Raw genomic sequence first — 25,545 nt, 5'->3', positions numbered from 1 at the left:
TTACATTACTATCAAACGTCAGTAAGTTCTTTCTCCCGGGCAAATTCGTGGTGGATCCGGTGTCTATTCAGGCGTGACACAGGAATACACCCTGGATGACACCATGCACACACACATTCACACACTCCTAGCAGCAATTTAGTGCCCCCAGTCCACCTACTGGCGTGTTATAGGGAGATGGCACAACCCACTGAAGCTTTAAAGAAACACAAAAAGTTACAAGTTTTCTTACAAGTTTTCTTTCCAGGGCTTCATGAGATTTCGTTATACAATTTTAAATGTAAAAATAGAACTTTTTCTTTAGTTTTGTTTTTTGTGGTCATTCGATAATTCCCGATTTATTATCAGGAATAGTTACCGGATAAAAATAGGGGATGTGTGTCCAGATTTTTGACTGCTAGTAACTGCTAGTGTAAATTAGTAAAGTAATGACAGATAATGTGCAAGAATAATGTAGTATCTAATAGTAAGCCACATAAAACATAAAAAGAGATCATGTGCCATCTAGGATGTTAAACGGGAGCCTATTTAAAGACTTGAAATGGCAACTAGTTCCATTATTAGTTTAATAATTAATGCTCTTATGCAAGCATGTTGAGTTGCTTAGGAATGGAGTGATAATTCCGTTATTAGTAAAATAATTAATGGTCTCCAATAAGCGTATTGAGACAGTGAGACAGTGAGCAGTAAACTGATTAATGCTCTCCTGCAAGCATGTTGAGGTGCTTAGGCACAGTGTATTATTATTATAATATACCGTAGCTGTGGTATAGGCTTAACCTGAGAAAATAATAAATAAAATGTTCTTAAAAGGAATCTTTACTTTGCAGAAAATCCAAATGCTTCCACTTGTTTTGCCCATTTCAAACATCCTCTCTAAGCACATTCTCATACAGAGAGCCAGAATTAAACATTAACCACCTTGTTGTTCTCTTACAGCCCTTCACCTCCACTGCAGCTCGTGAGCAGGACATTTTGTTTGTGCCGCTAGAAGACCTGAGGATCAGCACTGTGTTACATCACAGACTGTGCAAACAAGCTTATCAGTGTTTTTGTCCTCCTGCATGAAGGTTGTGTGCAAAATGTGAATCAAGCAGGGTGTTTTTTTTTTATTCTAAAATATTTATTGATTTATTTATCCAGTCCAAGAATATACTGCAAGACAACAACGGGGTCAGTAAACCTAGACGTGCTAATTATATTGCTAGAGAAATCCCCCCCCCCCCCTTTTTAGAAATAAATAAATAAATAAAGAAGGTTTTGTGAGTATCCAAATGGGTCATTCAGTCCTCTATCCATTTTCTTGATGCACATCTCTGTGCTGTGGTTCTGGAGGTCTGTCAATGGGTTAGTGGAGATGAATTAGTGACTGCTAGACTCGACTGCATTAACGCTATTAGAACGGGCACGTTAACGTTCCACCTGGCATCTGCAAGAGCTGACGTAGTCGGAAGCCCAATGTGACGTCTATATAAAAGCTAAAGAAAGGTCAGTTGTGCAACAGCAGTCCATGTGGGACACCACAGGATGCTGAACACACTGTTAAGGATGTTAGGACACTAATTTATTCACAACAAACAGGGTATGTTCTCTCTTTTTGCATTAGTTTTTTATATAGTGACCAGGGATTTGAAGCATTACAACAAAGGAAAATCATGAACAAAATTGCTCTAAATTGATCTAGAATGATCCAATGAATGTTCAATAATGTTATTTCTTCTGATCCAGAATGATTAAAACAAAACGTAGCTAAACCTAAACATTTAAAAGATCATTTTTAATTCATCACTAATTCATTATTTCTAGGTTTTTAAAAATTGACCAACAAAAATCTGTGTAAAAAAATATTTTTTTTATTATCCTGAAAAAAACAATAAATAAATCACACCAGAAAAGTAGCTCTCATAATGTTAAAATATATATTTTCTAACCGGAGCACAGAAGGCTCATACATTGTACATGAAGAACCTTATTAATCGTTATTTAATTGTTATTTAATTGTTATTTAATTATGTTGGCTTTGTAGAAGCCATCATTCTGTTTTCCTATTTAAGCTTAGACAAAAATTTATAAAATTTAATGCGGCCTAGGGCTTTTGAGCCACATGCACCAAATTCGGATATGTTGTAGAGCCTGGTCTGAAGTTTGTTGCTGTTACTTTTCTAAGCGATCCGAGTACCGGTACTTCCGGTACCGGGTCTCAAAGTGGCCTTTTTTCCCATAGACTCCCATTATAAAATTTGGAGGTTTATAACTCGGCGAGCTTTCGAATTATCTACACCAAACTTGGCAAGCTCCTTTAGGGTGATACTCTGAACAAAGGTTTAAAGTGGTGTACCGACTGGCCTTTCTGTTGTGCCGCAGCCCCGCCCCCAATATATGCAAAATCAAAAAACGTTTTTACAACATTGACATGTGACATATCAAACCACTCAGAACAATGAGGGGAACTTCCTCACATCTATTCTGATGATGTCACGTGAAAATAAAAAATTTTGCACAACATGGGCATGTGACATATCAAAACACTCAGCACAATGAGGGGAACTGCCTCGCGGGTATTCTGATGACGTCACGTGATGTCACATGAAAATCAAAAATTAGCACAACATGAACATGTGACATATCAAAACACTCAGCCCAATGAGGGGAACTTCCTCAGGAGTATTTGGATGACGTCACATGCTCGTCTCCACTTGCCTTCAAATGTTTTGGCACCCTATCTTTCTGTCCACTTGCCTCCAAAAGTAACACTGACCCTTATATCCACTTGCCTCCAAAAAGCACCGGCCTTTGCGAATACTTACCTCGTCAAAGCTAACATCTAAGTTTGTCGCGACGAACTTTACAAATCTAGTTCTAACCTGTTTTCCAACTAAAAAAAGGGGGTGTGGCTTGTTAGAGCAGAAATGTCTGAGAGAAACAAGAACATTGTGAAATAATTTCTGATCCCTGATAGTAACAGTAACGGAATCTGTTTCAAAATGACACTTATACAAAATTCAGCTTTCTTTAAAGAAATTTATTACATGAAACATTGGTGTAGAAATTCTTTATAACAAATTACAGTAATTATACGCAAAAAAAATAGCAACAGCAAAAAAATATAATGACAATAATTCCACGGTGCTGTTGAATTCTCAAATCTGATTGGTTTATACTGTATCTACAGATATATATTACTGCAGTTAGTCTAATATATTATAATAACAATATTCACCAAGAGGATTTTTTAGGATAAAAAGTGTGTAATTGCTGAAAGTTTTTAGACGTTTATTTTGATTATTTTACAATTTTTTGTTTCAGATTTTTGGGAGTAAGCATGCGGATGGAAGCATGTTGAACTTATTCCAGTTTTATTTGCTGTCTGAGATGAAAGACCAGATGATAGACTAATTGATAGACTAGTTGATAGACCAGATGATAGACCAAATGATAAATCAGATGATAGACCAGTTAAAAGACCAGATGATAGATCAGATAATAGACTTGTTGATTGACCAGATGATAGACTAGTTGATAGAATAGTTGATAGTCCAGTTAAAAGACCAGATGTTAGACCAAGTGATAGACCAAATGTTAGACCAAGTGATAGACCAAATGTTAGACCAGATGATAGACTAATTGATAGATTAGTTAATAGACCAGATGATAGACTAGTTGATAGAATAGTTGATAGTCCAGTTAAAAGACCAGATGTTAGACCAGGTGATAAACTAGTTGATAGACTAGTTAATACACCAGATGTTAGACCAGATGATAGACCACGTGACAGATCAGATGATAGAACAAATAATAGACCAGTTGATAGACCAGGTGACAGAGCACATGATAGACCAGATTATTTGGGCGGAATCTCCAGTGTCTGGTTTATGCAAAGGTCAGAATTAAATTTGTACCATGAAGCTTTACTCCATAGAAAGGATGAAGGAAATACAGACTTGTTTCATGGATGTACCACATAACTTATGTGTTCTTAATGGGTATACATTAATAAACTAAGAAAACAATTATTGGTAAATTGCTTTGGTATAAAACAAATCGAACTTACTATCTGACTCGGTGTTAAAGGAAAAAGAATCCATTTGTTGGCAGTAACATTGCACGTTGTTAATCACATTTGTGTCTGTATGTATTATTTATACTTAATACATTCAGTGCAAAATACTTTCAATGAACTATTTTCCTGAGCCTTGCAGAGAATGAAAAATCTGTAAGGAAGAAGAATTATGTATCTTTAAAAAAAGTATTACACATTAAAGAAGATTTTGAGATTATTCCTGAGAAGAGATTTACCTTCAGAAGACGGAGTCATTCAGTCACTCTGTGGAAGTAAAGGGTTTATTTATTTATTTTGGGTTTTTTTTATATTAAACTTCAGAAATTATATTAAACTTAATAAATCCAGTAGATGCGCTTACATCGAAGTCAAGGTCATCCATGCTGGGCGGCTCTCCTGTCTGTTTCATATCATTCAGCATCTGTGTTTAAAGTAATTGTGTAGAATGAACACACTCCTAAGTCCTAAGATTCAAGGCGTTAATCGTGTGTGTTGTTTTGTTGCAAAGTTTCTGCATCTGCTCATTTCATGTCTACTCACGTCCATGTACTGTTCAAACTCGGCCTGGCCGTCTTCCTCCTCATGTTCCCAGTCTCTCCAGTTATCGAAGTCTACCGATAGCCAGGCTGGCTGTAGGGACCAAGACAGCAACACAGACGGTATTCAGCTTCAATAGTAAACACTTACTAATGGATATTCTTCAGTGCTGACATGTATAATGATCCCCACAGAAACTAACTTCTACCCAATACACACTTACAATCAAGCTAGGGTTAGGATTTTGTTAGGATGGTTTAAATTTATTGTTAGGGTAGATTAGGGTTAGGGTTTTGGGTGGGGTTAGGGTTTAGGGTAGATTAGGTTAGGGGAAAAAACTTAGTTTTGGAAATGACCCAGAAACAACGTTGTGCACAGGCCTGCCACTCGGGCCTTGTTTTCAGCCACCACCATCATGGTGAACGAAAAACATCGCTTATTTAGAGTTGGGAGCTTAAAACGCTCTTTAGGCTGGGGTAAAATCCCTTTATGAGCCCTAATACCCAAATAGGGTTTTTTCAAATTAGGGTTTGAAATTTAGGGCTCGAGGTCAGTCTAAATTAGGGTTCCGACCTCAGACAACGCCAAAGGTTATGTTTAACCTAAAAGTTAGGTTTAGGGTCCAAAAAAAATTAGGGTTCGGGCTAACGGTAAGGTTTAGGGTAAGTTAGGGTTGGGTTAGGGTTGTTAAGTGTTAGGATAGGGTTAGGGTTGGGTTAGGATGGGGTTAGGGTTTAGGGTTAGGGTAAGTTAGGGTTGGGTAAGGGTGGGTTTGGGTTTAGGGTTAGGGCACATTGTGCCACGTCTTTAAACATCATAACAAAAAAAATCCTAAGCTTCTCATTACCTTAGCTGTGTCTTTAGTGAGACGAGGCCAGGCTACGTTGTCCTTCATTTTTCTTATCAGAACATTAATGGTTCGGTCATGTACCTTCTCCCTGGAATCCTAGAACATTAAAAAAAACATACAGAATGATACATTTTTCCCACATTCTTCACACTACCACGTTGAATCAAATAATATCTTTGTCTTTTAAAACTACATGACTGTAAATTCTTGATATTGAGCGGTCAAAAGGGATCGATTAGTTTTCTATAACCACACAGTACTACATCAATATAAAATATACTCACTCACTCACTCACTCACTCATTTTCTACCACTTATCCGAACTACCTCGGGTCACGGGGAGCCTGTGCCTATCTCAGGCCTCATCAGGCATCAAGGCAGGATACACCCTGAACGGAGTGCCAACCCATCGCAGGGCACACACACTCTCTCATTCACTCACGCAATCACACACTACGGACAATTTTCCAGAGATGCCTACCATGCATGTCTTTGGACCGGGGGAGGAAAGTGGGAGTACCCAGAGGAAATCCCCGAGGCACGGGGAGAACATGCAAACTCCACACACACAAGGCGGAGGCGGGAATCGAACCCCACCCCTGAACGTGTGAGGCGAACGTGCTAACCACTAAGCCACCGTGCCCCCGATATAAAATATAAAAAGCATTAAATTAGATATCTCTGGATTTGTATGTATTTGTCCTCCATTTACTGTTCAGTGTGATTGATGTGGATCTGACTGAATGTTGTAGCTTTCCTGAAACACTGAACCGTTTGGAGAAAAGTGAATTTTACGTAACGTTGTGTAGCGAAGTTGAAGAAACACTTTGCGAGGTTTGGCAGCTTACACTTTTGTGAACTCGATCATAAAATTCAATCTCGTTATAGATGTCGTTGTCGTCGTCATCTTTACAGCTGCAACACAAAGACGTAAAGGGATGAATTATTAGACGGATTTGCGTTAACAATGTGTGTAAATATTTAAGTGCATAAGTATTCACCCCCTAAAATAACTAAAACCTGTCCACATTTTTGTAGCATTACAACCAAGGACTAAAATGATTTAAATTATTCATGAGTTAAAAGTCTTACAGACTTGAGAGACATGAGAAAGGAGTAAAGGTTCATCTTCTAGCAGGACTGGAGATATTTTCAAAAATAAATAAATAAATAAAAACGAGATGTGTTTGAATGTTTTAATCAAATCCCAGACGTCGGTCCGATGTCCAAAATCCAGATACGCAAAGCTGATAAAAATAGAAGATTTATCCTGGAAGATAAATAACTAATTGCAGCATGTGGTTGTTCTTCACACTTTGGTTCTGTCTTTAGCCTATAAAACCACAATCTTCACAAATGTGAAGCTTTTATAACAAAATGGTTCATTATTTGAAAATAATATTATTCAAATAATTTCTTGTCTACATTTGTATATAATAATAATACTCTCACTCATTTTCTACTGCTTATCCAAACTACCTCGGGTCACGGGGAGCCTGTGCCTATCTCAGGCATAATTGGGCATCAAGGCAGGATACACCCTGGACGGAGTGCCAACCCATCGCAGGGCACACACACACACACACTCTCATTCACTCATGCAATCACACACTACGGAAAATTTTCCAGAGATGCCAATCAACCTACCATGCATGTCTTTGGACCTGGGGAGGAAACCGGAGTACCTGGAGGAAACCCCCAAGGCACGGGGAGAACATGCAAGGCAGGAATCGAACCCCGACCATGGAGGTGTGAGGCGAACGTGCTAACCACTAAGCCTCCATGCCCCCCTATAATAATAATAATAATAAGAAGAAGAAGAAGATGAAGAAGAAGAAGGAGGAGGAGGAGGAGGAGGAGGAGGAGGAGGAAGAGGAAGAAGAAGAACCATTAACTTGGATTCAAAGAAATTGGAACCCATTGGCTTCTTTTTAAAGCTTCTGTATAAAGAGCATATTGGGTTCTTTTTAAGAGTGAACTCAGAGGTTCTGAAACTGGGACATAGCCAGGAGTGTTTCATGAATTACAGTTATTATAAGTTTTTGTATTTATTGTTGGGTTTTTGGAGTTGTAGCCTGTTGGACGGGTCACTTTAATGATATAGATTTAATCCAAGACATAATGCAGTATCTCCGAAACAAGCGTACCTACGGTATAACTAACATCAACTATAGGATGTAATGTGTTCTGTTCAGGAATAAAAAGAACTGTGGCTTTAACAAACCCACCAAATGCTATTCTACACATTTAAATAAGGTTCATTAGATCAATTTGAACTGAAGAGGAACCTGGGGACAGAAAAACATAGCAGAACAAAAAACAAGTTAAGTCCAATTTAAGGAAATTGTTAAACATTACCAAAAGGGGGGTGAATACTTATGCACGGCAATAACTTTTCTCTCACCTTAGAATCATTTTGGTATCCTGGATGTCAACTTGAACATTTGTCGCCTTCTGAACCAGGAAGTTTACAGTAACGTATTTTTTGCGATCAAACCACAGAGTTTTTGCTGGTTGGCTTCAAGAAGAAAGAAAAAACATGGCAAGAAACACACAAAATCTTTAATATGTCATGTACGTACGTTACGTCCCATTCTATAACCTTAGCACCGTCATGCTGTGTTCTTCTTTATCACACTACACACGTGTGTTTCACCCACCAGTATTCTGGTCTGATAATCTTTGGCATCCTGAGTCTTCAGAATTCACCGTAGGAGTAGTAAATGTTCAAAATCTTTCAGGTAAAATTGAGTGTAATTCCCAGATCTCCGTGTTCCTACTGAGAGTGTGTGTGAGTGTGTGAGGTGTAGCTCAGTGATCAGGGCTATTTTTAAGACAGACAGTATCAGCTGTTAGAGTTGCCTTCTTTGCCCCTCCACCCCATTCCCATTTAAAGGCCTGAGTGGAACATTCTGGAAAACCACTGCGTTTTCCTTCTTCATCTGTGATGAAGGGGGGGGTGGAGAATTGACCAGAAACCCTGCATGGGGCAAATGTTTTCACACCAGATACCGCAAGACACCCAAACAAACACCAAGTAAAACAAACAAACAAACAAACAAAAAAACCACCCCACATCTTTAATCTCCTTTACACAACACACCAAAAACCAGTGGACTTTATGCACATTCACTAGTGACATAAATGTTCAACTGCTCTGCTTTTGTTTTTGTTTTTTTTTCATGTTTTGTCGACTTAATTCTGATTATATATAACAAACCTATCTAAAAATAATCTGTAATATTAAACTGAGCAAAAATCAAGATACATTTTTTTACACATAAAATAGGCACGAGATATAAAAACTCGTAAGGTAGTCGTTTATTTATTTATTACTTGTTTGTTTAAATGTAAGCTGTAAATCAATCCCAAATCACTAGAATTATTGTAATCGAATGCAAAACTTCTGTCCTTCTTCTCCATCTTTACTAACACCCACCAAACAAAAACAAAAACGGTCCCAGACTCCATCAAATCACTTTTTTTTCTTTCTTGCTTTACATAATAATTTCTAAACTAAAATATATATATTATATTAGATTATAGATTATAATGATTATAGATTATTAGATTTTAAGCTTTTTTGATACTTTTAATAATAATAATAAAATAATAAAATAAAAAATTTCATATTTAAACATCAGACCAGGGTTCAGAGTACAAAACGTTCACACATGCACTAATTTCCATATATAAAGTATTAACTAACCCTGATTCTGAAAACAATTTTTTTATTATGTGTATAAAAACCAAAACACAATTTTATTAACTATTAATAAAACACCACACGTGTGAATACGACGCCATCTTCCGGCGGGCTTTTATTTTTACAACAGTATTCTAACCATTTCCGGTTTTGGTTGGTTCCAACCGGAACAGAGAATGTGGCGCGCGCGATGGAGGCTGTTGTTGCTTAAACTACACAGTCAGTGAATTTTAAAGTCCGCGCTCTAAATGATAACAGCAAAACATTTTAAATCCAAAAAGCAAACATTAATGAGATAGACTTGTCACTGAGAAGACACGGGGGATTACTTTACAGTCGTAATGCCTCGAAGAAAGGTAAGAATGGAGACGCTACTAAAGGTGGGTGTGTCTCAATAAGATACATATTTACTAGATAGGCGCCCTACTTAGTGCACTAAGGTAACGCATTGAGTGTTTGCAGAGCGCCCTACGTATCCTGTACGACTCCGTTTGGGATTGAGCCCCGAATCCATTCGTATTAGCGCTGTTAGCCCTTTCAGACTGTGTTTGTGGAGAACCTTTATTTATTTATTACTATTATTTATTAAAACCACACTTATACGTAAGTCGAAGATCGTATTATTTTGTTAGCAGTCCACGATAACGTTAAAATTTGCGTGTTAGCAAGGAGCTAACATTTTAGTCTGGCGTTAGTGATGGTCGCTCAGAATCGTCTGAGCAAAATGAGTCAAATCATCTGAACCGAGTAAAAGTGTCGACTCCCGAGTCAAACAATATGAATACATGAATATGAGCTGCAAAAAGCTGTATTACTGTATGATGTGTTTTTTTTTGGTCTTGGAAGTCGTTATTTTCACACTATTTTGTTAATATTTGTCCTGTTATGATTTATTGAAGAATAACAATTGATTTTGACTTCATGTAATTTAGGTACCGAGTGAAGAATTAAGTCCTGTAATGGAGTGTCATTAATTCAGTTTTTATTTACACACAGATTTCATCTACACACACTTTCCCAAAGCTGCTTTAAATCCTAAACAGATCTAGATGATTTAGAGTAAGCCAGGGTGTGACTGAGGTGAGGACAAACTCCCTGAGATGACATGAGGAAGAAACCTACAGAAGAACCAGACTCAGAAGTCTGACATCGCTTATAGTGTTTTTATAGTGAAAAATCTGTACACAAGCAAATATTCAATGATTTAAAGGTCAAATTTTAAAAATAAAATGTAACTTAATTCAGTTATTGTGTGCCTGATGTCCTTGAATTTAGAGGCTCTGCAGGTTATGCTTATAGTTGCCAGTTCATCACAAACTCCCCCGGTCATCGAAGCATGATTGTTCTATGTCAAGATCTCGAGTTGGTGCGAGTAAGTAAAGGTCTGTTTTGTCGTCTGCTTGCAGAGAGCCGCCGGGAGCAGTTCGGACGGGACCGCAGACTCTGACGACTCCACAGAACACGAAAAGACAGACAGCTCTCACAGTGACATAAATCCACGCAGCAATGCACGAATGACCAGAGCCTCTGTCCGCCTCAGTCAGAGCTCTCAAGGTAAACTCATAAAAGGGAAATACACAGTGATGTAAGAGCTGAGATGGGCGTTGTCTTTATCAGACTGATCTGACACACAAATAGCCAGATGTGAAAGCGTTACAGATACGACTTACTGTAATGTTTTCCGCACGTGTGTGCGTGCATGTGTGTTTTTGTGCATGTGTGCGCGTGCATGTGTGTACACCCGTGTGTGTGTGCATGTGTGTGTACACCTGTGCGTGTGTGGTTCTCATGATTTTACTTTTCCGTTTATAAAAACATTATGCAGTTTTGGGATCATCACTTGTCCATTAAAGAGGTTTTGTTTTAGATAAATACACCAGTCTGATAACCCACACACACAGGCACACACGGGTACACGCACTTTTTACTGAATCAAAAAGCAGCCATTTTTTTTTTGTTGTTGTTGTTTGTTTTTTTCTTCTGCAAAATTCAGTAAATTCCTTGTGTGGTTTATGTGAAAACTGAGGAGTGTCCTCCTCGTGGACACTCACTGTATGTACAAGTATAAACACCATATAAGTTTAATTCAGGCCTGAGGGAACAGTAACATGTTTGACCTCTGAGTGTTGATCTGTTCTCTAACCTGATTGGACAGAAAATTGATTACTGTTGATTACAGAATTATATTTATTAATGAACACCAGATCATGATTTGTAGCTGTTTATGGTCGCGTTAATGTTCTAGCACGTATACAGCCGCTACACGCAGCTTACTTCACAACAATAAGACCGAAGTAAGCAACTTGTCGCGTGTTGCAGAGATGTTCACACGATGTTCCTTACCAGGTCATTATGTCCCGTCCAATCAGACTCGCCAATTCAACCACGCTGTTATAGCAAACATTAACAGGATTGAACTTCGTTCCGTGACGTTTCACAACATTAGTCATGATGGTTAATTTACACTGCGCTGCGGTATATCACATTAACATTCATGAACTTTACTACGTTTGAATGACTTTCTGTTGTGTTTGACTTTTTGTGCTCTGTATTTATCATCATCACTCTGTGGAGACGTTTCTACCTGCTATTTATTATATAAGGAAACGTGAAATAAATCTGATCGGTACATTCTCTAACCAGCGTAGATTCTTCTGAGCCACTTTGGTTGACAATTATTTAGACCAACATTTCCAACACTGTTTTACAAACAAGGCTTTAATCATTAAAGTAATGAGCCTTAGGTGACCTAGTTGCTAAAATTTCACGAAAACTTTCACTTGTACATTTTTATAGTACCCATTAAACAGAAATGCGTCTCATACCAATAACAAAATGTTCCACATGTCAGTCAACAGCTTTGTGACTGATGCAGGAGAAACCATATATATAATATAAAATATCTTCCATCCAAACAGTTAAAGGGATGAAAAGATGTTTTTTCGAGTGCTCTCATGTCATGCACAGGCTGTTGGATGTAACGTGTAATCTGTTCTCCTCCTCACATTAGACGTCCCAGCAGACGTGAAACTAGTAGCAGAGAGAGACGAGTCACCCCCCCGGACCCCTACAGGCAACGCTCCGTCATCCGAGTCAGACATCGACATCTCCAGCCCCAACGCATCCCACGACGAAGGAGCAGCCAAGGACCAGAAAGACTCGGGCAGCGATCCATCTCATCGCCCCAAACGCCGCCGATTCCACGAGAGCTACAACTTTAACATGAAATGCCCCACACCTGGGTGTAACTCTTTAGGTGGGTAAAGCTGTAGCCCTTTTCTCTGTCATGCAAGACACAGTGTTTCACAGATTTTTTTTTTTTTTTTTTGACTAGATGCCCTTCCTCTCCTTTCACAGGACATTTAACTGGAAAGCATGAAAGACACTTCTCCATATCCGGCTGTCCTCTTTACCACAACCTGTCAGCCGACGAGTGCAAGGTTTGATAACGATGTTAATCCGACTTAAGTTGTCCGACTTCTGCTTAGCACAAGTTTTACACCGTGTTTTATCTGCACCAAGGTGAAAGCTACCGAGAGGGAAAAGCAAGAAGAGGAAAGGAGTCAAACTCAGAACGAGGAGAACAGACATGCTACGCGTCACCAGGTACACCATCACGTCACCGTTATACATTAAACCAGAGCTCCATATTACTCAATAATACTAAATATACCATTTACTCGCCCAAGTAATAAAGGTTCTTTCCCAAATGTGGTGTAAATAGAATTAGAAAAAAACACAAACTTAATTTCTAGAAAAATAATGTAGTGTATTGCTATTTATTTGCAAATGTCACATTCAGTCCTGTAACATGTGCTGGGTATTTAATTGTAACTTATTATTATTATTATTATTATTATTATTTTAATAAACCTACCGACTTGCACATCTTTATGGCTCGAACAACTCCACATGTAGGACAAAAAGAGGGCCTCTAGGTGGCGAACTCTGACTGTCGCGTCCTCGTGACCCAGTGGCTTTTGCCTCATAGATATATACACTAGATGTCGCCTTGTATACGGCAGTACATTGGAGCGAATGCGTCAACTGAGCCGTCATCTTGGTACGGGGGACCCCCTCCTCTTAATGCATCAGTGTCAATGTAGGCAAAGAAATAAAATCACCATAAATCGTCATGAATGCGATTTTCTAGTTTTTTTTTTTGGTTCGTTCCAACGGTCAGACATGTATTTATCATTAAGTTCAGAGAAAATGTAAGGTTTTGATATTAAGATGATCTACTTTTTCACAATATAATGCATAGTGCTAGTAGATGTAAGTGTATTAGTTACATTCTTCCCCTTGAGTAAACTTCATATGAACAATCACTACTTACCTTATAGCCTACTGCATGCAACACTGCTACAATGGTGTGACTATACATGTTCATTTAAACATTTAAATTGTATTGGTTTATTAAATATGATACACAAAGCAATTTGCAGGTGGAAGCAAATCACAAATTTGAGAGGAACATAATGTGAAAGTTAGATAGTTGAGGTGCCAAAGACCGTTCAATCTTTTATGTATTCTTTTCCCGCAATATTTTTGCAACATTAAATAAGTAAAGTCACATAAACCAAAAAAAAACACAAAGTTTGACTTTGAGGCTGAACTGCCAATCTAACTGGTGACATCCTTCCAGGACTGTCAGCTGAGTTAACCATTAAAAAAGTGTTTAGTGCTGCAACTGCAACTTGTCCATGACTGACGTCTCTGTTTATCACTTGGGAATCTACAATCAGATTCTGATTATTTTATTTAATACCATGTCAGCAATCAAAAGCTATTTTCATGGCAAAAATTCAATTACAAAAACACAAATATCATATAAATGCAATAAAAACAAAACAAATACAGCAAGTCACATTATACATTTTTTTATTAACATAAGATTAAAAAAATCCAAACCCTTTTCAGACATAATGTCATTAAATGTTTAAGTGAAGTAACTTGATAAAAGAGCATTCTGCTTGTGTTAAGTCCAGGACAATCTAATAAAATATGTTTGACAGATAAGGGAATCTTACAAAACATACATAAAGTTGGGTCTTCACCTTTAAGCAAAAAAAAGCATGGGTCAATTTTTAATGTCCTTATTAAGAGCTACGGAATCTACAAACATTGTCTGTTTTCCTAACTGTCACAAACTAATGGGTAACTAGCATGGATTAGCTGCGGTCATTAACCAAGGACTGAAACAAACCAAACGTAACCTAACCTAATTTCCTAACATTCAATATCATAAAACACATTCTCACTTGTGAAATGTAATCCCTTGCTGTCTGGTTTTTATATTTTTCATTTGAACAACCATATGCAGCACAGAAGTCCGGCATCGTCCATGCATTTGAGGTAAAGGAGCACCGTACAAAGATGGCGGCGGTTTTGACGCATTTTTAGCACCCCAATGCGACATCTAGTGTATATATCTATGGTTTGCCTGAGGTTGGAGTTGAGTGTAACTATTTCACGTTAAGATAAAATTCATCGAGTTTCCCGTAGAATACGAAGAAAACTGCTGTACGGGAACGAATCCGTCCTTTCTTTTTGTTCCTGAATCATTTTCAAGTCACAGTGAGATCAGAGCTCAGTGTTCATGTGAGTTTGATTCTTTTTTTTTATTTATTCTTTATGCAGGCTCCTACAGCAAGGCAGGTAAAATATAAGGAGAAAGTTCAAGAACTGAGGAAAAAGAAGGACACCGGACTGTCGAAGGAGCAGAAAGAGAAGTACACGGTACGGCCACTCTGTATGTTGTGACTTTGTCTTTCTCTGTTTCTTCCGTCATATTGAAACTGCTGTTTATGCTTAGGAACACAGGCAGACCCACGGAACCAGTAGAGAGCCGCTGTTGGAGAACATCACGAGTGAATATGATCTGGAGCTGTTTAGAAAAGCCCAAGCACGAGCTTCGGAGGATCTGGTAAGAACTCACGACTGCTCCAGTGCTCCTGATTAAATGCTTTTGTCCACAGAGAGACCAGCACTGGCAGGAGTCTCTCCAGTGGCTCTCAAACGGTCTGAGCAAAACACCCCAAACAAACCTTTTCATTAAGTTCTGATTTGTCATTTCTAAACCTAGTTCTATACATTATACTGACTTCTCCCTCTAGTCTGAAGAGTGAACATACATACGTTTCATGACGCACTCAGAAGGTGTGTTTGGAAGGGCGCATCTCTTTTCACTGTCACATCCACACATATGACAAATAAAACACGACGGGACACGTCTTAAAAGCTTCCATATAGAAGGATTAATCTCTGTGTGGGTGGTGTGATGCGGTCTCACATGAGGAGCGTGATTTACGCTCGGGGCACAACGTGAAACAGTGGCAACTCCATCGCCAGTGTTTATTTAGCATATGTAAACGTCAAAGGTCTAAACGACATTCGTTTGATAGGACGTCAGAGCCAAAACATCCCGGTCCATCTGGTTCCACACACCGGCTCGAGTTTCTCCAACACTTTTCACTGTTGTGATTGTTGCCGTGAGAACGAGGCCTGAAAACTCTTTTACTTCATGTTTGTACTCAATAAACTCCAATAACGTAAACGTACGTGACGTGAAAAATCTAACAAACATAAGTGTTTTACGTTTTAAAATAAAACCTAAAAGTAAGTAGATAAGTTTTATTTGAGAAGTGAAAAATTGAGAACATTTTAGTGTTAGCGATTACTGCAGACTATCAGGGTGTCATCTGAGTTACAAACGGAGTCACTAGAGAAACTCGATCCGTTAAAGCTTCAGTCTTTTCTTTAGTCATTTTTACAAAAGAAGTTAATTGTGTGTTTCTTATTCATTTCTTTTTTTTTTTTTTTTTTTTTGACCCGGCGGTTTGATTTGTTCAGGAGAAGCTGCGCATGCAAGGACAAATCACCGAAGGCAGCAACATGATAAAAAACATCCTGTTCGGTCGCTACGAGCTGGACACCTGGTACCACTCGCCGTACCCAGAGGAGTACGCTCGGCTCGGCCGCCTTTACGTCTGTGAGTTCTGCCTGAAGTACATGAAGAGCCAGACCATCCTGCGCAGACACATGGTGAGAGAAACGTCGTACCGTGCTAACTACAATCTCAGGGATAAACCAGCTACAGTTTGTGTGTAGCCTTTATTTATTATTGTTTATCTTCCATCTCTCATGTTCTCTGAGTGTGTTGTGGTAGATATCCATGTTGAGAGTCAGGGCAGTCAAGAAGATTTGTTTGTTTAAGGGCTTGCTTTTTGTTTGTTTATTTTTTGTAAGATTAGGTTTCAGCCCCGTTTTAACACACTCAGCTAGAGAAAGTTTATTTCACCAACGTGTCGAGCCACGCCATGTCGAATCCGTCTGAAAAACCTCTCCAGCATTTCAGACACTTATGTCTCCCTGTTATTATTACTCTCATACTGCTTACAGAGCAGCTTGCTTCATTCTAATCTATATTCGAACCCCACAGGCCAAATGTGTGTGGAAACATCCCCCAGGAGACGAGATTTACCGAAAAGGAGCCATCTCTGTGTTCGAGGTCGACGGGAAAAAAAACAAGGTAACAGCTAACCGTGACCGCATGGCACGTTTTTACTGCAGACGTAACACCTGCTTTAAATCACGTGCTTTAACAAAAGAACCATTTAACTTTGTCTTTGTAGATTTATTGTCAGAACCTGTGTTTGCTGGCTAAGCTGTTTCTGGACCACAAGACACTGTACTATGACGTGGAACCCTTCCTGTTTTACGTTATGACCGAGGCCGACAACACGGGCTGCCACCTCGTGGGCTATTTTTCAAAGGTGTCGATAGCTTGCTACATGCCTCCCCCCCCCTGGTTACACATCCAACCTTTACATAAATATGATAACGCACTGAGGAGAGAATATTGTTTAACCTGCTGTCTTTTTCTTTTTGCAGGAGAAAAACTCCTTCCTGAACTACAACGTGTCCTGCATCCTCACCATGCCACAGTACATGAGGCAGGGCTACGGCAAGATGCTGATCGATTTTAGTGAGTGTTGATGGTCTCGTGTCACACCACACTGTACAATCGCTGCCGTATGTCTGTGTGCTTCGATAAGAAGATTCCTTTACACCGATAATCAACTTTCCTGAAACAGTGCACTAAAATACAGCATGTCTAATTAATTCACATACATTTGTGCGTTTTTCTGGTCAAACAAGACATGATTGGATTAAAAAATAAAAAACAATGGACGCGGCTCCTCCTCCATGTCCTCATTTAACACATCCATATATCTCATCTTTGTCTTTCCTCTTGACCTCTTACCTGCAGCTCCATCTCCAGCATCCTTCTACCAATATAACCATCTCCCTCCTCTGTACATGTTCAAACCATCTCAATCTAGTCTCTCTGACCTCATCTCTAAAAAAGCCAACCTGAGCCGTCCCTCTGACATTCCCCAATCTAATCCTGTCCATCCTTATCACTCCTAAAGAGAACTTCAACATATCGTTGTAGCAAGTCTGTCTTTCTTAAACCCATCTGTTTTCGCTGTAGGTTATCTGCTATCCAAGGTGGAGGAAAAGGTGGGATCTCCTGAAAGGCCTCTCTCTGACTTGGGACTCATAAGCTACCGCAGCTACTGGAAGGAAGTCCTCCTGCGCTACATGTATAACTTCCAGGGCAAAGAGATCTCCATCAAAGGTAAGTGTGAAACTACGGCACACAGTCAGAGCTCAGGGGGACGTACATAAGGCTGCCACCTTAACCAGCCAGGGAAAGAGAACACAGAATCCAGGTCCGAAAAACCAAGCTACGGATTTGACAAGGAAGGAAACCTCTTAAGATAGTGATAAGATAATCGACTGTGATAAGATAACTTTAAGGAACAGGACAAACATACACCACTGCTCTGACACGAGGTCTGAAACCTTATGTGTTTTATTGGAACAGAAATCAGCCAAGAGACCGCCGTGAACCCTGTGGATATCGTCAGCACATTGCAGTCGCTGCAGATGCTGAAGTACTGGAAGGGGAAACACTTGGTCTTAAAGAGACAGGTAGAACACGTACAACTGTAACAGATATAAACACTATAACATCACAACAGCCACGTTAATGTAAGCTTCAGTCCGAGCTGCAGGTTTAGTAAAGTAGAAAAGTCAGATATAACACTGTAGTGTAATACAGTAATACACTACTGAACATGTCCATGACCTTAGTATAGAAAGTCCTGTCTGAAAGGAGTTCAACACACACGCCATCTAAAATGCTTCAGATGTTTTGTTCATCTTTTGTTTTTATTTTTTATGGCTGTTCATTGATTTATTGTTGATTTTGCAAGGTATTCTGGTGTCAAATTTTATTTATATATATATATATATACACACACACACACACATATACATGTGTATATATACACATATATACACACAGTGTGTGTGTGTGTGTATATGTGTGTATATATATATATATATATATATATATATATATATATATATATATATATATATATATATATATATATATATATATATATATATATATATATATATATATATATATAAAATGTGTTTAAAATCTACATATATCCATGACCCAGAATGACCATAGGTGGTTTTGACCAGTCAATATTCCATTTCTTACACTTCAGCATAACAGAAACAGAAAGGTTTCCTGGCTGAATGCAGCGTGATCTTTAACCTGAACCTAATCGATTTAACACTGCATTAAAATTTCACAGCTAACGTCGAATTTTTAATGAATCGAAAACACATAAATACATTTTTGTTAATAATAGTTGAGGAATGAAAGATGACTTTTCACCCAGATTGAAGCACATAACACAGAGACACAGGCACCACATATTGTTATAACGACACCATGAACTCTTTCGCCCTTGTATATAAATGTTTCCTGATGTTTACATGTCACAGGATCTGATCGACGACTGGAAAGCAAAAGAGACCAAACGAGGCAGCAGCAACAAGACCATAGATCCGGGTTCACTAAAATGGACTCCACCCAAAGGAACTTAGGAAGTCCATCTGAATTGCCTTCTCTCTCATTTCAGCCATTTACACACACACACCAACGTCTTTTCCAATGAATTCACAAAGTTCATTGTTATTTTGGTCTCCGTGTGGCCTTTGTACTTCTATCTCTGTAATTATTATTATTATTAGCTGTAATTATTTTACACAGTCTGTCTTTGGAGCACATGTTTAAGAGCGTTCTACACTTCAAAGGATGACATTTAAACTTGGCTCCAAGCAGAAGCATACATACAATTCCTACAAACAGTTTTAATTCCAACACACCTTAATATCGGTATGTTACCGAAGGCCTTGGTTAACCGGCTCCTCTTTTATGAAACTAAACTTTATATAGGAATTGGGTTTGGCCCAGTCACTTGTAAAGTATTTCTGCAGCTCTCACACCCAGTTCAACCGATGAAGGATTCGCTAATTAACTGGATATTTCAATTCGAGTGTTTGTTATTTTTGTTTTCTTCTTTATCATTACGGATGACACTTTCTGACAGCTGTATGTGACATTTAACTCCCACGACAGGAATCTGACATCCTTGTTTTATTCTTGGTAAAACATTAGCGATGTCAATTTCAGTATAGTATAATCAACACACAGGCAGTATTTTTATTTGCTTCTCCTTTTTTGTCAGATCACTGCTTTTTCTTTTTTTTTCTTTTTTTCTTTCTTTTTTTTTTTTTTTTTTTATAAAGTCATGCTCAGATCTCAAATAATAAAACAAACAAACAAACAAAAAAAATCATGAAAAGTGAAGAAGTTTGATATTTGGTGTTTTTCTTCTATCACACATGCACATGAACACTTTTTTGTGCAACACGAAATAATCATTTATTTCACTTCTCCAGGTTTAATTTTTTCACGTAAAACAACGCCTTTTCAACGTTCATGTGAAAACGTTCACACGGCGGCGTAATCTCGAGGGTCGTCCCATTCCTTGTGCAGATCTGTTATAAAGAAGGGAGGGGGAAAAAAAAGACGGCAGGCTTTTAGTGGCGTTTTTGCATGTATATATTTATGTATTAATCAGAGGTGGGAGTAAGTCACACATGTGCAAGTCACAAGTGAGTCTCAAGTCATGAATGTCAAGTCAAAGTCAAGTCGAAGTTTTTTTTAAATATTTGTCAAGCAAGTCTCAAATTTGCGACTTAAGTCTGACTCAAGTCAAGTCATAATACTCAAGTCCCCCATCTCTGGTATGATTGCTGCACCTGGTTGCTTGTCCGATTGTGTATCTGTCCTCGTCTCAGCTGGGATTGTTCTCATGAAGGTATCTGCAGAAAAAGAAATGCCGGGTTACACACAGTAGCTCAGAGTCATCATATAGAATAGTGCTAATAACTAACTTTGGAAATCAGTGGGATTAAATGTTCCATTTATTTATTTAACTGCATTTTTGTTTATTAGAGAAACTCAATTTGAGCTCAGCATTCCTCTTTGAGGCGTAAAGAGCGCACAATGCATGACTTTAGCTCGCATTTTTTGGACCCGACGTTCCTTCTCATTAACTCTGGGTGGCGTAATTAACTTTGAGAAGTCGACCCTACAATTCCTAGCGTGTTTACAGTTCGAGCAGCGCTACGCTCCAGGATGAACAGAAACGAATGTTGGTGCGAGATGAGATGTTTGTATCTGAGCAACGACGGAAATAACAGTACGGTTGAAATGTCGTCGAACAACATCATCAACATCCTCATTATCACAGACATCCAGTGTAGTGCGGAGAACCCGAGTGTAGCGATTGTGAGGATTTACCTTCTCTTAACGATCTACCCATGAGTCCAACAAACTTCTCTCCTTTATTTCCTGTAAAGGAAAGACAACCAAAAAGAACAAATAAAATATAAACGTCCCTGATTGATATGATGGATTCATGCATGATTTTCAGCGTCTTAAGGTTCAATACATGTTTTCTGTAATGTGTTAAAAATGACTGACTCACTTTTCTGTCCCAGTCTCATTCGCTGAGGAATATCTATAGAGAAATGAGATGAAGGGGAGGGAAAAGGGGGAAAAAAAAGGAAGTGTTGTTGCTTTCTTCGTTTTAGGACAGATTTCACAGACAGAAATTCTCACCAGTACGTTTTCCCATTAGACCGTAGAACTGGTGCGCTTTGGATCTCTTGATCAGACTGGCCACTTCGCTCGCTAGCGTGTCCACCAAAGGTTTGTCCTAGTAACCATAAATAAATAAATACATGCAGCGTCTTTAGAGCAAAAAGCAATTGATTCAAATCCATAACGAGTCTGTGTTCAATATTCCATTGCTGCAATTTAGTTTCCATATAAACATTAGAGATATTTACCTCGTTTAAAGAAAAAGAACTGACAGCTTATTTTATGTAAACGTATTTAACCTGCACACAGAGACTTTACGTACCTCCCAGTTCTTGGAAATCCAATGTTCCTTATCAAGAGTAAAAGACCTTCCTTGAGCACTGCATACGAGGACGCTCATGGTGCCGATTATAGCCAGAAGTCTCCAAATTTCCATCATCAAGAAGAGAGAAAGAAGAAGAAGAAAAAAAAAGATCAATCAAGGATTGTTGTTGTGAGGGAGGATGTGATGAAGTCTGCAGTCTTTCTCTGGTCCCTCTCTTGGTGCATTTATACACATACGACAGCCAACCCCCTCCCAGCTGTACCGTGTCCTGTACCAAAATGACCCCTTTTTACCCACCCTACACTCCGAAACCGCCCCTCGTTGCTCCAATTTTTTGGCATAATGTGAATCAATCTTATATGAAGTGGCTCGAATCATCTTTTTTTCTCCAATCAGACAATCACTCAAAAAATTAAAAAAAAATAAATAATAAAAAACTCCACTGATATGGAATATTTTAGTGTATGAAAATCTGAGACATCAAGAAGTGTAGATTTTACAAAAAACCCAACAACAATAACTTTAAACAAAAAATAGAAATTTGTTCAAATTAAAATAAAATCTCAAATTTTTTAAAAATATTTTTGCATGTAAAAAAAAGAAATAAAACAATTATTGTTTTTGAATTTTTTAACACAATACATAATTATTAATAACAATCCGTTCATTTTCTATAAGCAATGGACATGGACCTGGACACGGTCACAAATCAACACACACACACACCACCGACACTACCACCAATATATAAATGTGAATGTGAATGCGTTCTTATATGAAGATGTGTCTTTAAGAAGAAAATTGATAGTGGGAAATATTCAGACACCACAAATTAGCACCATTAGCACATTGCTGCTAAGCCGTTGGTGCACACAGACGTCTACTGTAAGACGTCTCTAATTAGCTTGCTTCAGCATTGTGGTTTAATTTTGGCTTCATTCCTGCTGCAAAATCATCTTCATCTTCTCAGGGCTATAAAGATGATGATGCAACATCCATTTTCTTCCCAGATGAGATTCTGTTTCATCGCTCCATTCACGTTTCCTTTGATGGCTCTGTAGCATCTAATCACTTTTAGATGTTTCACCTCTGTGCTTGTTCTTTTAGCAGAGGTGTCTGAGATCCAGTTCTTCTCTCATTCTTCTCCATGTTCCTGCTGCTCTCAGGTCGTCCTGCGACTCTTTTCACGTGACTCCTCTCTTAACTTTCATGAACCGTCTGTATGTTATGGAACCAATTCCAAAGATACTTACAGGAACGTTTAGGTGCTTTACTCAGGCTGTGGAACAACACATTATAATGTACTAAATATTTATTTAAATATTACAACCATGTATTTGTAACGGTTAAAGACTCAAAGTAAATAAATAAACTGCTTAACTTTTGAATTTATTGTCACAAAATTTCCGCCATCTTGAATTTTCTCAAAAACTTAAAAAATGTACTGTTCTAGTTTTGCGAACTCTCCCTCGTCCGTTCATCGGAACTCCACCAAATTCTGTTCAGATCATCTTCAGGCGATGACAACCATGAATTCTTCAAAGATTTTTGATAAACTGAACCGTTCGAGTACGGCGTGTCGACGCATATAATACGACGAGCAAACCAAAATAAAGACGAGGTATTACTTCTGCGATGAAGTAATTGAAGCATTGACACCAAACTTTGTTGTTTTTTTTTTTGTTTTTTTTTAATTGATCATGTCTATGATTATAACATTTGTTGAATTTGGAATAAAATCATGGCAATTCAGTGAACCATCCATGATGAACTGTGTGTACTGGAGTATTGTTGTGAAACCCATCGTTAAGCGTCGTCGTCTTGTTCCAGTTCTAATTTAAGTGCTTCAAGTTCTCAAGGAGCCTAAAAAACAGTTATATCACAGCTATATTTTTTAATATTATTATTTTTAAAGCTATAAAATACAGACACTAGACCAAGAGGCCAAAAGACCAAAACACAACAAGTACAGTTTCAAACCCTGACGTTTCAAGATCTTTCAAGTCAATGTCCGGATGACGGGGATGTTAACCTTAATTTTGGTGTTTGTTTCATAAAACTCAAGTAAACTTTAACTTGGTAAAATTTGTTTCAGCAGTGAACCTTCTGGAAGATTCTAGCAGTTTCCCCTGAACCTGTACTACTGTAGTACAACTGCTGTGTCAGTGTCTATCAATGTCCTGAAAAATTATCCAGATTTTTTTATCGTTTCGTTCCATTGAACAAATCGGCATAGAACTAGAACACATCCCAGCGTTTCCCATGGACCGAATTCTGACTTCCTGGCTCCTCTGCACTGACTTATTCATAAGCTTTTTTATTATAACGGATGAGCTCACGCTACAGGGTGACGGTTGATGTCGTTGCTTTACCCACTTTTGCGAGGGACCTCAGTAAACATTTCCTCCTGTTTGACAGCTCGATCCTCTGCGTCGAGATTGACGAGGCTTCGGAGTTCGTCTAATGAGGTTCAATTATAGTAAACATGCAGAAATACAGATGTAGTTCTAAAGACTAATTAGCATTAATTGCCTTTCTCCGTGTCTAGCTAATCATTTCGCTTTGTTTCTTTTCATGCTCTTTTTAATGGCATTGCCAGTGGACAGGATTTTTCTTTTTCTTTTTGCCTCCCAGAACAGTCCGATTGAAGAATGGAGAAATTGGATTATAGCGTAGTCGAGTGGTTCTGATTAGTGTTTATCTTACGAGTTGGGTTCAGACTCGCTTCAGGATTTCAGAACTTCTATCTAATGAAATCTACCCCCAATGATTTAGCTGGTATGAGCATGAAGCACATCTGCATCAAGCTGGTTTATTGTCTACTGGGTCTATAAACCAAATGCTGTAAAATGTAAATGTAAAAAATTTACATTGAAGGAGTGAAAGCAAAGGATCGAATCAAAACATTTCTTTCCTGTTGTAACATTTTAGTTTCTTATTCATTTCAGTTGGGATTTTTAGTTCTTTTTTCTTTCCTGTGTAAAGTTTTTCTTTTGTTTTCCGATGACTAACCTATCAGGTATTGCGAAATCAGCGCCCATTGAAATCGAGATGACACGTACGCAATAGTGTTCTTTGATCTCACCACAGGTGCTTAACAAAGCCAGAAACCAATTTTCAGTAATTTCACCTGAACACCACTTGTGCACTCGCGAGCACACTGAGGTCTAACGTTGAGTGCTGAATCAAAAGGAAACAGAGGCTCTACATTTGCATGTAAAAACGGCCTTTATCAAAAGGGCTCCCACAGAACTGACACCATATTACCATCTCACATCCAGCAGCGTGGTAGTCGTGGGCTCTGGTCCAGGTTCTGCCGTAGACACTCTGTGATATTCTTATACACGTTGTGAACACGGCGTTTGCAAAGTCACTAAACAAGGGATGTTTTGTAAAAACCTGTTTTGAAATGTTTAAACTTACCATCTGTCAGAAGACACCCAAGTCTTTGCTCCAGGTCATGTTCCACCAGATTCCAGAACAGTGTCCTCAGTAATACACCACCACGCACCCACCGCTTTATCTTATCTCATCTCTATTGCATAAGAATGCAATCCATCATTCCTTTTTCTGTACACAGGGTCACAGGGAGCCTGTAGTCTATCCAAGTGGACTTGGAATATGAGGCAGGAGACACTTTGGACAGGGTGCAAAGACACTTTGGAAATGTTGCCTACCAGAACACCTCTAATTACCTTGCCTATATATTGCTGCTGTCTAGTTTGTCTTTTGCTGAGTCCTTGTTTCTTACCTGGTTACCTGGTTTTGTTCTCCGTTTTAGGTTTTTTTATTTTTGTTGCTTAGTTTTTTCCCTGGTGTTAAACCCCAGCATCTGCATCCAACCACCAACCATGGAGGTATAGGACAAAAGTGACATCATATATGTCACTGTATATGTAATGTATATTATTTACTGGCTACAGCACTGTTAGTAGTGCTGGGGTTAGTGTTATGCCCTACTCTGGGGTTAGTGTTATGCCCTACTCTGGGGTTAGTGTTATGCCCTACTCTGGGGTTAGTG

At 38.5% G+C, this 25,545-nt stretch overlaps 3 protein-coding genes across 6 annotated transcripts; 1 reads left to right on the top strand and 2 right to left on the bottom strand.

Moving 5' to 3' along the window:
- Window positions 1-1,490: 1,490 nt before the first annotated feature.
- On the top strand, window positions 1,491-19,859 carry kat7b (K(lysine) acetyltransferase 7b). 3 transcript variants are annotated; one of them, XM_060863964.1, is made up of 14 exons: window positions 1,491-1,582; window positions 10,560-10,707; window positions 12,164-12,409; window positions 12,511-12,593; window positions 12,676-12,759; window positions 14,794-14,892; window positions 14,969-15,079; window positions 16,006-16,197; window positions 16,595-16,684; window positions 16,788-16,928; window positions 17,047-17,140; window positions 17,651-17,797; window positions 18,047-18,153; window positions 19,030-19,859. In XM_060863964.1, exons 2-14 carry the CDS (start codon window positions 10,668-10,670, stop codon window positions 19,129-19,131), a joined length of 1,536 nt encoding a protein of 511 aa, XP_060719947.1. In that variant the 5' UTR covers window positions 1,491-1,582; window positions 10,560-10,667; the 3' UTR covers window positions 19,132-19,859. The 3 variants fall into 3 exon arrangements, with proteins under 3 accessions (XP_060719947.1, XP_060719945.1, XP_060719946.1); XM_060863962.1 differs by lacking the exon at window positions 1,491-1,582 and adding an exon at window positions 9,238-9,533; XM_060863963.1 differs by lacking the exon at window positions 1,491-1,582 and adding an exon at window positions 9,251-9,509.
- On the bottom strand, window positions 3,002-8,246 carry ptges3l (prostaglandin E synthase 3 like). The gene is made up of 8 exons (XM_060863965.1): window positions 8,108-8,246; window positions 7,852-7,965; window positions 6,296-6,362; window positions 5,445-5,543; window positions 4,601-4,690; window positions 4,422-4,481; window positions 4,297-4,324; window positions 3,002-4,211 (listed from the first exon to the last, which is right to left on the bottom strand). Exons 1-7 carry the CDS (start codon window positions 8,134-8,136, stop codon window positions 4,316-4,318), a joined length of 468 nt encoding a protein of 155 aa, XP_060719948.1. The 5' UTR covers window positions 8,137-8,246; the 3' UTR covers window positions 3,002-4,211; window positions 4,297-4,315.
- Window positions 19,860-19,952: 93 nt separating the features above from the next.
- On the bottom strand, window positions 19,953-25,010 carry si:ch211-131k2.2 (protachykinin). Of its 2 annotated transcripts, none has more exons than XM_060891505.1 (7): window positions 24,948-25,010; window positions 21,522-21,621; window positions 21,218-21,314; window positions 21,084-21,116; window positions 20,897-20,947; window positions 20,353-20,415; window positions 19,953-20,088 (listed from the first exon to the last, which is right to left on the bottom strand). In XM_060891505.1, the coding sequence occupies exons 2-7, from the start codon at window positions 21,597-21,599 to the stop codon at window positions 20,042-20,044; spliced, it is 369 nt and encodes a 122-aa protein (XP_060747488.1). In that variant the 5' UTR covers window positions 21,600-21,621; window positions 24,948-25,010; the 3' UTR covers window positions 19,953-20,041. The 2 variants fall into 2 exon arrangements, with proteins under 2 accessions (XP_060747488.1, XP_060747480.1); XM_060891497.1 differs by having other exon boundaries at window positions 21,522-21,640; window positions 24,950-25,003.
- Window positions 25,011-25,545: the final 535 nt, after the last annotated feature.

This window comes from Tachysurus vachellii, chromosome 2 (genome assembly GCF_030014155.1).
Source record: "Tachysurus vachellii isolate PV-2020 chromosome 2, HZAU_Pvac_v1, whole genome shotgun sequence".
Taxonomy (NCBI): Eukaryota; Metazoa; Chordata; class Actinopteri; order Siluriformes; family Bagridae; genus Tachysurus; species Tachysurus vachellii.
Note: the sequence above shows the minus strand (reverse complement) of the source record. Positions and strands in the feature narration are given on the sequence as shown.

Bases quoted from the DNA above. Each gene is read 5' to 3' on its own strand.
- kat7b (XM_060863962.1), top strand. From the start codon at position 9,495: ATGCCTCGAAGAAAGGTAAGAATGGAGACGCTACTAAAG. The intron at 10,708-12,163 runs GTAAACTCATAA...TCCTCACATTAG, and splicing joins CCTCAGTCAGAGCTCTCAAG to ACGTCCCAGCAGACGTGAAA. The intron at 18,154-19,029 runs GTAGAACACGTA...TACATGTCACAG, and splicing joins ACTTGGTCTTAAAGAGACAG to GATCTGATCGACGACTGGAA.
- ptges3l (XM_060863965.1), bottom strand. From the start codon at position 8,136: ATGCCAAAGATTATCAGACCAGAATACTG. The intron at 7,966-8,107 runs GTGGGTGAAACA...TTCTTCTTGAAG, and splicing joins ATTATCAGACCAGAATACTG to CCAACCAGCAAAAACTCTGT. The intron at 6,363-7,851 runs GTGAGAGAAAAG...TTTGTGTTGCAG, and splicing joins GATACCAAAATGATTCTAAG to CTGTAAAGATGACGACGACA.
- si:ch211-131k2.2 (XM_060891497.1), bottom strand. The intron at 20,948-21,083 runs GTGAGTCAGTCA...TTTCCTTTACAG, and splicing joins AATGAGACTGGGACAGAAAA to GAAATAAAGGAGAGAAGTTT. The intron at 20,416-20,896 runs GTAAATCCTCAC...CTTTTTCTGCAG, and splicing joins GGGTAGATCGTTAAGAGAAG to ATACCTTCATGAGAACAATC.